A 17,036-nucleotide genomic window follows, 5' to 3' on the forward strand; every position below is an offset into this window, starting at 1 on the left:
TTTCCCTCTATGAGAGTTTCACGTTTTTGTAACTTCAGTATCAATATGAAAAATTGGATTTGAACCTTAGCATTTATTACCTTTTTTAAGGGCAGAACAGCTTTGTTCCCAGTTTCTGAAGTCTAAAAGTTGCTAATTTTAGCTGTGGAGGAGGCAACTGAGTTATATTTAACTTTAGCCTGTAGGAATGAAGTTAGACTAGACTTGGCAGATTTGACCTTAACTCCTTTTTATTGTACTTTTTAGGTCTGCAAATCGTTACATATTGGTTGATTAGTTCATATATCAGTAAATAAATGTGTCATATTTATAATACTTCACGATATTTTTGTACCTCTTAGTGTTGGGAAAGAGTATGGTTTCTGTGTTTGTGCTTATATTGGGGTAGTGCAGGTGTTGGACTGGTAGAATTTTCCATTCTGGTCCTTAAACTTATTCATCAATGATGGTGGCTTGGTTGCCAGCTTTTTTATTTGGTTTGTAATCATTGTTATTAATACAGTTGACCCTTGAACAACTCCGATTTGAACTGTGTGGGGCCACTTATAAGCGGATTTTTTTCAATAAATGTACAGTTGACCCTCCATGTCCAGGGTTTCACATCCACAGATTCAATCAACCGTAGATCCAAGAAAGTATTTTCCATCAGTGGTTTGGAATCCGCAGATACAGACCGTCAACTGTATGCATTGTGCTGTGCCATTTGATTTAAATTCTTTTTTTAAATCCTTGAGCATACACGGATTATGGTATCTGCAGGGTTCCTGGCACCAACTTCCCCCCCCCACACACACAACACACACAGATACCGAGGGATGACTGAAATTTTGGGGGTGTCTAAAGTTATGTGTGGATTTTATGCTGTACTGGGGTCAGCACCCCTCCCTAACTCCCGCCTTGTTCAGGGTTAGCTGTATACACGAAAAGCTATAGGAGAATGCAGAGATAATAAAGACATTGGACCCCGATCCTCTTTAAGAAACTATGTGGGGGCACCCCAGTGTAACGGGAACACAGAACAGGATGAGGAATCTTTAATGGAGGAATTTTGGAGAAACTTGGAGAGAAAATGGAATTTAGAAGGCCTTCTTGAAATACCCCTTATTTTGGAAAGAGATGTGTTAATATTGGCACAGAGGTGGAAAAGTGTAGGAAATGTGGTGTGGTTGAAACATAGCATGTATGAGAAAACAGTGAGAAAAGTCGGTAAGTCGGTTAGGGTGAGATTTTAGAGGGTTTAAATACAATTCTAAAGGGCAGTAGTTAAATATGATTCTGAGGGCAGTAGGGAGTGATATAAGGTTGTTTGTTGAATAGAATAACAACTAGTTCAGGGCCTGAGAAGATTTACATAAACTACCTTTTAAAAATAACGTGTTTTCCATTTTGTCTAAGTTTCTACTGTGTTAAATTCCATATATGTAACACTGATTTAAAATTAATATTAATGTTCATGAGTGTGCTAATAGAGGAATTCAGAGGAACTGCTGTGCGTTACTCAAACCGTTATCTGTTTAACCTTTATCGAATTGTGGAATGTGTGGCTCGATGGCACTGACGAGAAACTGAGGCCCAGAAAACTCAAAAACTTACTCAAAAGCACACAGCTCTTAATATCAGAACTGGGATCTAGAACCTAATTCTCCTGATACTTAGTCATTGATTTTTCTCTGCTTTTCTTCCTCCACTGCATATTATAATTTACGGGCTACTTAATAAGACATAGAGAAAGAAATATGCCTTTTTTCCCCCTTAAGAGTGTTTATATACAATGCATTTTTATTTAAATGCCAGATTTATTAGTACAGATCAGTGCTGGAAGAGACATTAATCTTCAACATTTTTTAGGCATTTTGTAGGCACTCTTCATCTTAGAGGAAGTAGAATTTGAGCTGATTTAAAAGGATAAATGAGTGGAGAAAAGGAATGGGAATAATAGCACAAGCAGAGTGTCCAGGGGTGGGTAGAAATTATTGTCTGAGTGTAGTGTGAGTCACGCTGGAACAGAAATGTGTTACAGAATAATGAGAAAAATACACTATAACGTGTAGTGTTTGATAGATTGATGTTTTTCTAACAGGGAATGGTTAAAAACCTACATTTGTACAAAGACTACTCCTGGGCATTACTGTATTGATAGTGCGATTCTGTAAGACAGATTTACATACTATCACTTCGTAGTCATCTTTCCTGCACCCTGGTCTTTGAAATAAGAAAATGCAATTTGTGTGAACCTTGACGTAGTAAAGAATAATTTCTGATGTTTTGACAAGGTATAATGATTAAAGCAGTTAAACAGAGAATTACCTCAGAGAAACTTGTCTATATAGGAAGATTTAAATGATATACTCTGTGGTTTTATAATTGAATTATTTCCATACCTTAATACCCATCCTTCTATCAAATCTGTTGATAAAAAAAAAACCAAAAGGAAGATTTAAGATCCTCTGTTCAAGATGACCAATAAACTTTCTGGTTTTTTTTCCTGTAAATTAACTTTAACACCATAATTCAGCATTAGAAGTTAATTATCATGAACTATCATGATAATAGAGACTATAAATCTGTATTCCTAGACTGACAGAATCAAAGAAGTAGAAAGGCTTTAGAAATAATCTTCGTGAAATCATTTGTTGAGTTATTAATTTTTGTTGTTTATACTCATGTGAAATTTGCGTGTCTTTGAGTCTACTTTGTCAGATGTCTGATTCAGAAATCTATCTTAGCATGCTGTAAAACCTGTTTTAAAAATAGGTATGAGCCACCCTGTGTCACTGAAATGTTGTTGACACAGTGGAAAACTATTAAATGAGTGTACAGCAAACTTTACCATTACTAAAGAAGGGTGTTTTTCTTTTTTTGAAAACAAAATTGACTGAATTTTTATTTCTGTAAATTCAAATAAATATAATTGAAATATTTAGAACATTTTTTACACCTTGTGTATTGTTATAGTTGATATTTTGAAATTTATTTCTTACTGTAGCTTGGTGTAAACCAAAGTATATAAAAAATTTTTCTTTCAGATCGTTTTACTTGAAGCAGGCAACATTTTCTGCACTTTCATTGAAGCTTTTAAAAAATTATTATTATTTATATGTGACCATTTAAGTATTCCCCAGTACGTTAAATATATCATACATTTAACAGATTGAGTGAATAAAAAAATTCTTTCACATTTTGTATAAATGTATATTATTTACACTTGTGGGGGATTAGGAGCGAGGATCTTTATCTTGGCAGGCAACATGGAATTTTTGTCAGTAAAGATTGGGTAAAGTAGAAGGAGGTTAAAGTGAAAAGTTGATATTCTCATACGCTTTGTACTTTTTTTTTTTAATAGTTTGCATTTGTCAAGGCAGACCAGGAGTGGGGCGAAGGAGAATTATAATCAGTTTGGAAAGCATACACAATTGTCTTGACCAAAAAATATAACGAAGGTGTAATATTGTACTCAGTAGTCCCCTAGCAGAATCAATGGAGAAAATCCTCTCGGGTGAAATGTGGTTAAAGCTAATGAATCACCCCCAGAAGCCTCCAGGACAGGAAAACCAAAATGGAAGATTTAGGTCAATTCTTCCAAAAAAAAAACCCAGTGAGAGAAATGGAGGTACCCATGCCTGACTGAGAAACTTCGTGGAAGTGAACTTTGAAATCTAAATAGTCCATATGTATGTAGTTGAGAATTGACATTGTGATTTTATGATAATCAGGTAGCTATTTTTATTTTAAATGTCACCAAAAACTGATTGCATGTATACCTTCTCTAAACTGTTTGCCATGTTTAAAAAAGGAAATATAAATACTTACCAGTTCATGGATTGCACAATTTTTTAATATGAAAATTAATGATACACAACCAAGATTAGTCTACTCAGCAAAGCTATCATTTAGAATTGAAGCACAGATAAGAGTTTCCCAGACAAGGAAAAGCAAAAGGAGTTCATCAATACCAAACCAGTATTGCAAGAATCTCAGGGTTCTTTTCTTGAGGGATGGATAGGTATAGTTATTCCTATTGTACAAGTGAAAGAAACTGAGGTCACAGAGATTAAGCGACTCCTTCAATATTGCATATTAGATAGAGGAAGACAATATTTGAATCCAGGTCTTTTGACTCTATGCTCCTCCTACAACAAATACCAGGGCATTTGTCAGGAATTTCAAAACATAGTTTGTTTGAATTTGATCAGTTAAAGATAGAATCAGTATTTTAGGAAAGATAATAAATTAATCTGATTTATAGCACTGTCAAAAATACAGGCACTGAAATACAGGCACTAAGTAAATTCTGCCTTAAATTTTATAGGTTGATCATTTGAACGTTTGAATTTACCGATGATGATTTTCATTATATTTCAATGCTAATCTGCTCGCAAGAATGATACGTACACTTTCAGTATTTTATTTACTTGGGGCAATTATATTTGTAGCATCTGTATGTTTGCAGATCTGCACATGCTGGGATCAGCTCAGCGGGGTGCTTTACTCCAGGATTTCCCTGAGATCCTGGTGGCTTTGAATGGTCTTGTCTGGAATGAGTTTGTTCTGGGGCAAGTGTATCTGTGTTAGAACCTGTTGAGGCTCATCCTTAACACCATACCTGATTTGCCCTCCATCCAGCCTGGTCTTACAACTAGAAAAGTATTACAGAGTTAACTGGAATCAGTCTGGAATTAAGTCTTTCTAGAAATTAATTCTTCAAAAACTATTTTAGACAAACAAAGAAAAAGATGCTTTGGAATGGTCTGTGGTAAATTTCTAAATATCAGCAAACTGGGATATCTGGGAAGTCCTTCATGTTAATTAATCCTGTGTAATTAGCTATAATATTGGCCTAGTAGTTGATATAAATTAATTGGGTTTCTCCAGTTATTTGATTTTAGTTCAACTTTGTGTTTACTGAGTATCAGGGAAAATTAAATATGATTATACATTTTGGCATCTCTATCAAGCCATCCTTTAGCAACAGTAATTGACACTAGTTCCTAGATAGAAAGTACAGCAAAACTGATCTGTTTAGGAGTGAACTGATTCCTATCATGTGAATTTATAAATGAAAAATTTCCAGTATAACCTGGGAAATTCTGATATTTATTTAAAAGGCTGATTTAAAAAAACACACAAACAATTCAACTGTTTTGTAAAAAAATTGAAGTGTTATATTCATGTAGAAAGAGCCTTCTTTTATTATGGCAACTGATTTTGTTTACTTAAGGAACCTGTTGCTAAAATAGTAATGAGGAAGAGTGTAATATAAGTGTAGTCGTACACCCTTTGCTCCACAAGTAACCAGAGTGCTATATATGCATGTTGTGCAGTTTCCTTTCGGAAGGTGGAAGTCATTTGTATGTTTTTCTCCCCTGCACAGCTTAAAATGACGAAGGTGTGATTTCAGTGGAATAAATGGCGTCCAAAGTCACTGATGCTATAGTCTGGTATCAAAAAAAGGTAAGTTGATAGTCAAAGCTTTTAACCTCTTAAATGTTTTTATTCTACAAATGCTTGTGTGTGTGTGTGTGTGTGTGTGTGTGCGTGCGTGCTATGGATTTATGTCAGATATTACCTAAAATAATGATAAATAGATATCAGGATCTTTTGGGTGGAAGGGGAAGAATATTTTGGTTTTCCTTGTGACAGTTTTACTTCTAAATGGTTTTAGAAGTAAAATAAAATAAAAAATATTTTTTCTCCAGTTTTTACTTCACATATTCAGCTAGAGTGATTATTTTCAGTTATAATGTAAACCAAATTTCCAGGATGATGAATATAACTAGCCTTTTTATAAAAGCATTAAAATTTAAAGTTTTTCTTGCGTTAATTTATTTTAAAAGAAAGTTAGTTTAGCAGAGCTGTTATAATTTTATAGCTATTTTACATCAAAAGAAACAACAGTTTCAATCTGTTTCTTGTAAGTTACAATTCAACAGCTGAATCTTTTCAGTAAAATACACCTTTGGGGACTGTATTTTATAATCTGAAATATTAAGATGTTTATTTTGATGTTTTAGGATCGTTGTCATAACTACTAAACTAGCTGTATCATCTGGTACATTTCAAGATATGCTTTACCAATGTAATGTTTTCTTTATAAAGTGCAAGAGAATAAATGCCTTTTTAAAAATATAGTAAGTATACTGTTTACTCCCAAAGTGTGTTGTTTACACTCTTTAAATGTGCATTTCATTATATGTAGTATCTTAGAGTTTTAGTGTATGTAGTGAATTATGTTTGTTTTCATATTTTAAATCATTCTTGATCCTTATTCTTCAGGTCCCTAGTAACAAAATATATATTGAAAGCTTTTCCTATGTGGGAAAGTCAGACAATTTTAAAATTTAGTTGAATTGGAAATACGTAGTAATTAGAACACTTTAAAAATTAGACAAACATAAGAATACTGTTTATCTTTGGATGTGTTTCTTTTCTGGGTAAAACATACGGCAGCTATACAAGATCACATTTTTCATATGAGGTACTAAATTGGAAGTAGAAGTGTTATCATTCTATTAATTCAGCCTTTTGTGGTTCTATATGGGTGTCATCTTTACTTTTAAACTTCCAATCAACTTAAAATAAAACTAAATTAAAGAAAGCTTAAAAAAATTTTATTTGCTGCTTAATTCTTTGAAAGCGTTTCTCTTAATTTCTATTTATGAGTGTTGATAATGTTTTTTAAGTATTTTATCTATTTGGCTTTTTATGTAAAACACTTCAAACTTCACTGAAGATCACTTGTAGAATGTACTAGGTTGACTTTTCTTCTGATCCGAGGGTTTGAAATATTATACTCACATTCAGTTAGTACAGTGACACCCTTCCTATCTGAGCGGGGGGCATTTACCTCACAGCTTTGGATGTGTGTAACAAAAAATTCTCCAGAGCAAATAGAACATGTCACAAATAATATCTAACAATTGTAGTCACACATTTTCCCTAAGTCCCTAGAATCATAAGTCACACATAAGTCCCTAGAATCATTAACCAGATTTGATTTGCTGTATATTTTTTCTTTTGCTTTTAAATGTAATTTTCTTGAAGAAATACATGTGACTACTTTGAAAGATTAATTAGTGTTTCAAGGCTTATTGGAAAGAAAAAGAGCACCCCTCCAGTAGTCCCTCTTCTATCCTTCCCCAGTCTCTGAGTTCTGCTCCCCAGAGACAATCACTTTAAATTCTTTATAGCTCCATGGTTCTCAAACCAAAGTTCTACTCCGCATCACTGGTAGGGAGTTGGGGAGGTTGGGTTGCAAATGTGGGGTGTGAAGTTTTGGTTTTCATAATTACTTTTGGGGGAATACTGACATTTGTGGGTAGGAATAAGATACTAAATGTCATGCAATACAGTAAACTAGAGTTGGCAAACTTCCTCTGTAAAAGGCCAGATAGTAAATATTGTAGGCTGTGAGGGCCATAAGGTCTCCGTGGCATCTACTCACCGTTTTCACAGTACAAAAGCAGCCATAGACAAGACGTAAACGAATGAAATGAATAGGCTTGGCCGTGTTCCAATAAAACTTAATTTACGTAATAGGCAACGGGCTCGATTTGGCCCACAGGCCTCAGTTTGCTGACCTGCGTTCTAAGAAGCCCTATACTACAGAGATTTACCTTTCTCAAAATGCAATAGTATCCTACTGAATAACACTGTTTGGGGGCTTTTTTATGGTATTTTCCTTATGTTCTTAAACACACCTACCTTGTCTTTAGTTGATTATTTTATTGTAGATGTTACTTGTTGATTTCTGACTGTATGATAAAGATTTAGCTTTTTTATAAGCTCCCTCAGTCCCCCTTCCCCCCATTACCCCAATAACTATAGATTTTGGTTAAATCAGTATTCACAGCTTATGTTTATATATGCATTGTTTAGAGCTGCGTCATATAATGTACTGTGATAGTGTTTCCTGTCTGTGCAACTTTTTCCCCCTCTCCCCTAATTCTCCAAAGTCTGTTAGAACTGGAAAACTCCTCGTTACAGTCAGTCACATTCAGGTAGTCTAGCAGTTCCCTTTTTTTTTTTCTCCTGAATGACCCTCTTAGAACTCTCTGTCCTCCTGCTCCACCCTGGACAAATTGTTCTGAAGTCATACCTCTCATCTGCCATGGTGGTAATGCTTTTTATCATCAGCTTGAGAGTTCTCTTCACTGCTTTTAGGTCTTACAGATTTGTTTTTCTCTTAAACACGTGTTTACAAAAAAAAAGTCCTTTTAGAGGTATTTATGTTTCAGTGAAAAGAAGGCTTAAGTGCTAAAGCAGATACTTGCTGATTATTTGATCGTGGGCAAATAATTTCTTTGGGTCTCACTTATCACTTTCCTACATTAACTAGATAATGCTTCTCAGCCTCTTTTCTTCAGTCATACGCATCCCTTTGAAATTGTGATGAAATTTTTAAATTTCCAGGATCTTATTTCCAGAAAAGTATATATAATGTACACCCACACAAAATTTCACATATGATTTTAACCCCAGGTGACGAATTCCCAGTTAGATGATTTTAAAAGTTTTAATATGTTTTTATTTTATTAGTATCATTCCATAGTATCCAGCTTATACTGGATATATAGGAGGTATCACTATAAATAAAAACCAAGAAATGTTCACATTCATTTTCTTGAGTATTTGTTTGGTTTTAACTCACTTCAGAGTCACCTTTCCCACTGGAAAAGGATGACATTTTCATATTTTGTTTTGAGTACTGAACACTAGCTAGCCCCAAAGACCATTACTTGATTTATGGACTGTTGTAAACATGAGCTGTGATATTTGATGTGAAATTTCCTGGAGAAAATAAATAAAAACAAATTGTTTTAAAGTATTAAAATGTGTGTGGAAGATCTAATTGAAGGATCAGGTACCTTTGATGAATTATTCTTTACATGGTTTATTTAGAGATTTTAAAAGTCCTTTAATATCTAATTTTAAACTTAATTTTGTAGCATCCATAACCATGAACAATTTGAACGTTATTATCGAAACAAATTTTCAATCATTAATTCAGAGGAACAATTAATGCCTCAAGAATGGTGACAAGGAAAAACCAGAACAGTTTTTGGTTAATATTGGGCTGTTGAATGTTTTTTTATAACACAGTACTCTGCTGTCGTATTTCTAGTTTTCTGTTCCTAAGGAGAGGGGATTGTTTGTCTTTTGGAAGGCATCCTAAATAGGCGCTTGAAGTTATAATGGGTTCAAAGATAATCGACACTACATATTCCTTTAAAAAAATGACCCCTAGGATTCTATTGTAAATATGCAGGTCAAATTATGAGAGATTGAGGTTGTATTTTCAGGAGATGAATACATACGAGAAGGGTGGCCCAGAAATAACCTCCAAATTTTAAAGGAAAGAAAAGCATTGGCAACACTGTAGAGATAGTAAAATAGTGAACTTACACGTAGCTTACAGAACTGAGGAAGGACTGTGTTATATATAGACCTTGATCATTGCCTTGATGGAGTCAATAGCCGGCAAGAAAACTTGAATAAATATATTTAATGGCTTCTAAATAGGAGCTAACAGTTGGATTTATTTAGTAATATAAATGAGAAACTAGCCTGAGTAACATGAATTTGACTGATCAATCAGTTGGGACCTTTAAATTCTCTCCCTTTTTAGTAAGGTTCAGGTGTGTGTGTGTGTGTGTGTGTGTGTGTGTGTGTGTGTGTGTGTGTGTGTACATACCAAGTACATAAGTAGGGCATTTCAGAGCGATAACTTGCCCAAGGACGTACAGATGGTTAAGAAGTATTAAATCGCAGTTCTCAACTCCAAAACCTATGCTGTTATTTACTTTTAAGATTTTCCTTTTTATATCAGTCAGGGTTTTTTGCAAGTAAGACAACTTCAGCTCAGACTATCTTTAGCAAAACAGGGACATTTATTGGCTGTCAAAGTAAACCATGCAACGTGGTGATGCTTTTCTCAGCGTTGGCCAAACCCCAAGACCAGAGCCCCATCAGATGTGTCTGTCTGCCTCTTTCCTTCCCTGCTCCTAGAGCTGGTGTATTTCCTAGCACAGGAAACTTCCTCCAAGTTGTGGGAACGTACCCCGAGGCACCCCCACACCCCTCCTCTTTTAGCTCTGTGAGAAGAAAGGACGTGTGGAGGACGGGCATAAAACGGATTTCTTACACCAAACTATTGCTGCCCTTTTTCCCTGTGGGAAGAACTACTTTGTGACTGGAATTCATTATCCTGCACAGAGCCTTAAGGCCTGGGAGTATGTATCTAAATCCTCAGAGGCGGTGAATCCTGTAGTCTAAGCCGATCGTGGAATTCTGTTGCCAGTCAGTGATTGGCTTATGAAGGGGCATGTATTCTAGTTCTGACTAAGGAAAAAGGAAGGCATCTGGAAAAGTCTTCCCTCTCTTCAAAAAGGCCCAACAATAAAAACTAGCAAAAATTATATGACATTTATTATGTTCCGGGCATTTTCTAAGAGCTTTACATATATTACCTAATTTAACATAGTAAAATGAATGAAATGAAATAGAGGATCTGTTTCCTTTCTCTGGACATTGGTGGGTGAGGTTCTGCTGCTTGAAGCTGTTGTGAATTTGCTGCCGTGAGGGGAGCTTGCCAAGGCTGAGGATGGCAGAGTTGACAGATGGAAAGAACGTGAGTTTTTCAGGACTTTTTGAGACACCGAATTAATTAACTCCAGAAATGTTTTACTTTGGGACTTCTTATTGTGTGAGATAATAAATCCCCATCGTTTTTTCAGTCACTTGACATTGAGCTTTAGTCCCTTGGAACTGAAAGCCTTCTGAGTGATACACAAGAAATGCTTTCTGATCGGATATGGTTTCTGTACAGTTCTCTTCTGCTTCTGGATGGTTATAGTGGTAGATAGAAAATTAAGATCTACCAAAATAGAGGTACTTAGCCTCAGACAAATGGGCTTATTACATTTTCTCTTTTAAGTTTTTTTTTTCCTTGAACCATATTCTCATATGTACCATTAAGTCTTTAATGTAATTTTAGACTACTGTGCCTGTAATGTGGTATGGTTGAATGAGCACTTGTATTTGATTTTATGGCATTTACCGGCTTGTATTATTGAAAATATTACTTAATCTCTCTGAGCCTCAGTTCTTTTATAAACTGAGGATAGTAATGCTTCCCCTGTGTGCCTCTCAGGGTTGTGCAGAAGTAAGTCAACTTTAAATATGATTTTTAAAAAGTTTTTAAAAGTGGCTTATGAATTGTTCAATATATATGAAGTATCTCTTTTAAAAATAATACTAGTCATGTACCGTATTTTACCGTGTATAATGTGCACCCACGTTTTTGGCCCAAATTTTCTGGGGGGGAATCTTTCGTTTTAATTTTTTTAATTCAAAGTTTTATTTGTTTTTATTTAGGTGCTTGTTTCTTGTATTCTAAAGGCATGTTAGCATTTATTTATTTATTATTGCACTTTTAACTCATAAGCATAAATAAAAATTAAAAACATTCATATAGATACGGAATTAATACTAATGATAATGTGCATCCTTATTTTTCCCTCACAAATTTGGGCAAAAAAGTGCACATTGTACACGGCAAAATACGGTATCTTATGAATTGGAATATAATAGGTGAGACATTAGAATGGCTTTCAGTTCTCCACAGTTTCTTTAACGACCGCATCTGTGCTGTACATATCCTTCCATCTGGCCAAAGAGGTGAGTATGCAGCTAAGGCAAGACCGGAGATGGTCCAGCTCCTTGGCCACAGTGACCAATCCATGTTTGTCTGATGACCCAAACTGTCCTTCTACAGACTTTTCTTTTAATTAGAACTGATGGAAAAGATTCTTTCTTCTTTCATCAAGGAGCTAGAAAGATGAAAGTCTGGAGCCGCCGTTAGGTGCGTTACCTCAGCATGGAGAGCGCTGTGGACAGGAGAAGAAAATGAGGCAACACTGAGTGGGGCAGGAGTGGGGAAACAAGAGGCAGCCAGAGGCCAGCGTGGTGCTCAGCTCTCCTGGTTCATTGCACCCTGAGATTATCTTCACTCCACTTTTGAGTTGTTTAGCTGTGTCAGCCAGTAAATTCCCTCTTTTTGTGGAAACTAGTTTGACTTGGATTTTTACTTAACAAAAGAGGGAGTCCTAATGCATAGAAGCTATGTTTTATTGTAAATTTTATTGAGATATATTTACTGAGAAAACCACACAGATTATAAGTGCTCAGCTTGATGAATTTTTACAAACTGAACACATGTTTGTGTTCAGGACTGTTTGTGTCCTGTTGTAAAACAAGACACAGGTCAAGAAAGAGAACGTTACAGCTCTACAGAACCTCTGTACTGCCTGTCAGTCCCAACCTGCCCCCTGTGGTGACTGCTCTGTGAGGCAGTGTCTTCATGGGTGGTGGGGTTGGGAAGCAGAGACTTGAATCCGTGTTCTGGAAAGCCTGTATAATTTTGGACAAGTTGCTTAACTTCCTTGAATTTCACTTTCTTTATGGATATAAATACTATTTTATATTTCTTTGAAGATTAATTGATGGTATATGTAAGTGTTCTACACAGGCTAAGCCTTCAATAAACGGGAGTTATTTCCATTACTATTACTTCATAGTCACACTTATCAGAGGAATTGCTCCCAAACTTATCAGAGTGCTTTATTTCATGCATTCTAAGAATTTACATGAGGCTAAAAAGATTCTTACTTATAAATGAGAAAGCTGAAATGTCAGACTTCTAATATCCAGTATTAGAATAGTGGGAATTTAGTTGATGTTTATTGTCTAACAGCCAGCCATACAACAAAGTCATGATTAAATGTAATTTATAAACCTCAACTTTCTTTGCTTCAGTCACTGATCATGTTTTCCACCTCTTCCTTTTCATTATCACTTACTTGCCAAAAAATAAGACTGTCCTAGCAGCAATAGACTGGTTAGTTGCTGAAATATGTACCTTTTCACTTAAGATTTTTCTCCCTCCTTTTGGTCATAAAGTTCTTAATTTTCCACCCTCATGCTCTCTCCAATTTGGGGATCTCTAGCATAAATAATTTAAGTTTTAGTTTTATTTACAAGAAAGAAAGAAACTATACAGACTACTGCTATACAGTAGTCAAGATAGTTTGATTTTAGAGATCATGTAGTTCCTTTAAACCTTTTGCTTTATAAATAAGAAACCTGATGCCTGTAAACATAATAACTTTTTAATAGTCATGAATTAGTGATAAAACCAAAACTCCGGTCTGCTGATTTTCAGGCCACTCTTCCTTCTGTGTTAAGTTGCTTTAAAAAATAGACAAAAATTTTTTTATAAAATTAATTTGCTTAATTTGAGAGGTTTCTTTTTTCTTTTTTTTTTTTTTAAGATGACTTATGATGAGAGAGTATCTGGGGAGGTATACATCTTTAAAAAAGAAGACATAATTAGTATTACATATACATATGTGTTGATACAATCACAGTAATGGTAGTGACGATGATAATGATGTTATAGTACACCCCCCCGCACATATTTAAATCACATTTATTTTTCGGAGTGCTTCCATATGTATTTTCATGGTTTGATTTATTATGATGAAATGGATTAACTTAGTTGTTATATCAAGATATTATAGGAAGTTCTGTAAGTTTCCTGTGACTTTTGTAACAAATGACCACAAACTGGGTGGCTCAAAACAACAGAAGTTTATTTTTTTCACAGTTTAGGAGGTCAGATGTCCAAAATCAAAGTGTCAGCAGGGTTGGTTCCTTCTGTAGGGAGGTTCTGAGGGAGAAACTGTCTCAGGTGCCTCTCCAAGCTTCTGGGAAACCCAATCTTTAGTATTCCTTCCAGGCCTTGTAGATGTATCTTTCCAATCTGACTCCGTCTTCACAGTGGCTTCTGCACTTTGTTTCTGTGTCCTCTCCTCTTCTTATAAGGATACCAGTCATTGGATTTGGGGGTCCACCCTAAGTCTAGGATGATCTCATCTTGAGATCCTTAACTAATTATACCTGAAAAAAACCCTATTTCCAAATGAGGTAACATTCCAAGGTACTGGGCAGACATGAATAACTGTTCATCTCATCAAATGTATGAGAATGTATTTTTTTCTGTAATTGCAACAGTCTATTGAACAACCATCTAGAGATCTTACCTAGTCTAGAGATCTTGTAAACTACCCCAGGAATTACAGAATTACGAATGAGCAGTACTTGTTCATTGAGATAGCGGATTCAAATCCCATGGGTAAAGAAAATGGTGAAAAAAAAATACCTTGGACTGTTCCCTAGCAGTATCCACCTGGGCTGCTACATAGGCTCCAAGGGGATCTATATTCAGTACTCCTGAGTATAAAAGTACTGGGTTCACAAAAACAGTATCAGTAGAAAATTCTTTATCTGTTTTTAAGGTTCTTGAGACATCTTTTCACCATGTTCAGATACTGTGAATACATAAACACCCAAATACTTAGTATTTATTCCATGTTTGTCCTCTTTAGAAGTTGAATATTTGGTAGTAGAAAGTTTTTGGTTTTGTTTTGCAAATACTTTGATACGTCAGAACTAGGAATTTCTACATAGTACATAACTTCTTTGAAATGCTGCAGTTCTCTTATTTATTTGCTTATGACTTTTCGTTGATAAATGGAATGCCATTAAAAGGAAACATTCATTTGCCTACAGCAGTTGCCAAATACAGTGTCTAAAAATTAGTTGTTTACACAGGTAGGAGGAGATCCAAGAAACAATGTTATTGGAATAAAGTTGAAAATCTTTAATGAATAAAGCTTCTTATTCCTGTTGGGAGTTGGGAAGAAAAATGCTACTGGAAAACTAGTCTCTAACCTTTTTCATTTTCTAATGAATAGATTTAAAATAGAAAGGTTAGTCAAGGATATAATGTTTGCCAGTTATATTCCAAATATCTTGCAGTCAGTTTGTCTTAAACCATGGTAACAGACATGTTGGTAAAACAAGTTGGTAGGTTGCCATTGGCAGCCTAAAATTAGGCAAATGTACCAACTTTGAAAAGACCTGAGAGTGTCTGAAACACTGGTATTAACCTGCTGTATGTTTGTAGTTCCACAAAGAATGACATTTATAAATGCTATATAACAGGGTAACTTAGAAGCTACATTGTTCTTTGCTAACTGGCCCATAGAATTTATTCAAATGAAAGTTTAATTTAGTACCAAGGATCGATTCACAAGAATAAAAGTGCTGGAGAAGGTATACAACCTAAAAATTTCCCATCTAAATTTTTGCCCCAAATTAATATCCTTATGAAGATATATCTGGTCATTTAAAGTGAAATGTTGCTTTAGTTTGCTTTCCATTTTTGGTGTCTCCCCCAACCCTCTATGATGGGATTAGAATTATAGAGTTCTGATTTCTGTAGTTTGTGGAGAAGTGGGTTGTGTGCATAGCTTTAAACAGGTAAAAGACAGTACATAAAGAGGAAATAAGGTGGCCTTATTAAAATTTAGTTCTTTTGGAGCTTTGGGGAATCAGAAGATGAGGTCTTATGTTTCCAATCTCAAAATGGTAGATATCATTATATATTTTAAATTACTGCTGGATGGCTACTGTGATACTTTATTATGTTTTCTATTTTTATTTAGTGTTATAAAACTAGAGAAACTTGCTAGATGAAACCTCATTACATTGACTTCATATAGGAAAAATTCAGTACATTTAGTTTTACCAGTACAGTTTGACTTTTAGGATTAAAGATTTTTATTACCAAGATTCTCTTTCTCTCCAAAAGAATCATGTCCTGGTAGAAGTTGCACCTATCTACTTTAAATAGCATTTGTGATGGGCCTTTATGTATCAAACACTGAGTACCTATCTTAAAATGACCCCACATCATTGTCCCCAGTGATGCAAACAAATAATTATTGTATTTTATGGTAAATGCTACAATAGAATTATCTTTAAAGCACTATGGGAACTCACATAAAGTTCCATCTAAATGTGTGCTTCTGGTCACCATTCTGTTAATATTATCTCCTAAATATTGCTCATATTTGCTGTGATCCCCCTTCCTTTGTTGTTTCTTCATTCTTGTTCCAGTTAAATATTTTCTCCCCACAGCCATCAGAGTGGGTTATCTGAAATAAAAATTTGATCTTGTTACTTACCTATTCAATAACACTCTTCAAAGACTTCCTCTTGCATATGGTATAAACTCGAAGTTTCTTCACAAGGCCTTTAAGAATTTTTCTGCTCTAATTTCAGTTAGCTTTCTAGCCTCTTCCAGCCCTCAGCTTTTACTAGCTCTGACCCTCCAACAGTTACAACTTTTTGAAGTCTCCCAGACTGTTTTCCACCTTTCTGCTTGGGATGCCCACTCCTGGCCCCCTTTCCCCCCAACCTTTTTTTTTTTTTTCAATAGTTTTTTATTTAAAAAAAAAATACATATATATTTTAAATTGGGGGCTATTGAGGAACAGTGTGTTTCTCCAGGGCCCATCAGCTCCAAGTCGTTGTCCTTCAATCTAGTTGTGGAGGGCGCAGCTCAGCTCCAAGTCCAGTCACAGTTTTCAATCTTTAGTTGCAGGGGGCGCAGCCCACCATAACCGACTGAGCCATCTGGCCACCCCTTCCCCCCTTTTTTAAAAACTAACTCAGATTGGTCCTTACAACTGAAAGCTAGAATCTTGCCCTAAGGACATTTTTCATAATCCCGTGGAGACTGGATTAGGTGTCCACTGCCTGCTTCTATGGAAAAGTTGGGTGTGTTCCTTTCATGGCAGAAGTATAGTGCTTTTTTCTTTTCTTGAGTCTTTCTGTTTTTACAAGTTTACAAAGTAATGTGGTAATTACCTAGCATCCTCCAAAGTCACCAGTTGTTTGTTTGTATTTAATTATCTGCGAACTCTTGGCTTTAAAGATAGTTGATGTGTTTCAACCTGTTGCAGTTATTGATGCTCTGATTGTTCTGTGTTGCCAGTAGGAGCTTATTCAAGTTGGCTGCTGAGTCTCTGTGACAGGATCTAGTAGGATTTCACTGCATTCCTTGAGGGAACAAATTTGAAATGGGAGCAGTCCTTTCTGTGTAGGGACAGGGAACGCTACGGAGAGATCTT

The 17,036-nt window shown here is 35.3% G+C and overlaps 1 protein-coding gene across 5 annotated transcripts in view; it reads left to right on the forward strand.

Annotated features, from left to right (window-relative positions):
- The window catches only part of PHTF2 (putative homeodomain transcription factor 2), a 110,935-nt gene that overhangs the window by 16,795 nt on the left and 77,104 nt on the right, over positions 1 to 17,036 (forward strand). For all 5 annotated transcript variants that reach the window (XM_019744554.2, XM_019744557.2, XM_074340641.1 and 2 more), the window contains exon 2: positions 5,372 to 5,451. In XM_019744554.2, coding sequence (XP_019600113.1) covers positions 5,407 to 5,451 — 45 coding nt within the window. In that variant the 5' untranslated portion in view covers positions 5,372 to 5,406. The remainder of the gene's footprint in view (positions 1 to 5,371; positions 5,452 to 17,036) is intronic.

Source organism: Rhinolophus sinicus, linkage group LG09, assembly GCF_036562045.2.
Source record: "Rhinolophus sinicus isolate RSC01 linkage group LG09, ASM3656204v1, whole genome shotgun sequence".
Taxonomy (NCBI): domain Eukaryota; kingdom Metazoa; phylum Chordata; class Mammalia; order Chiroptera; family Rhinolophidae; genus Rhinolophus; species Rhinolophus sinicus.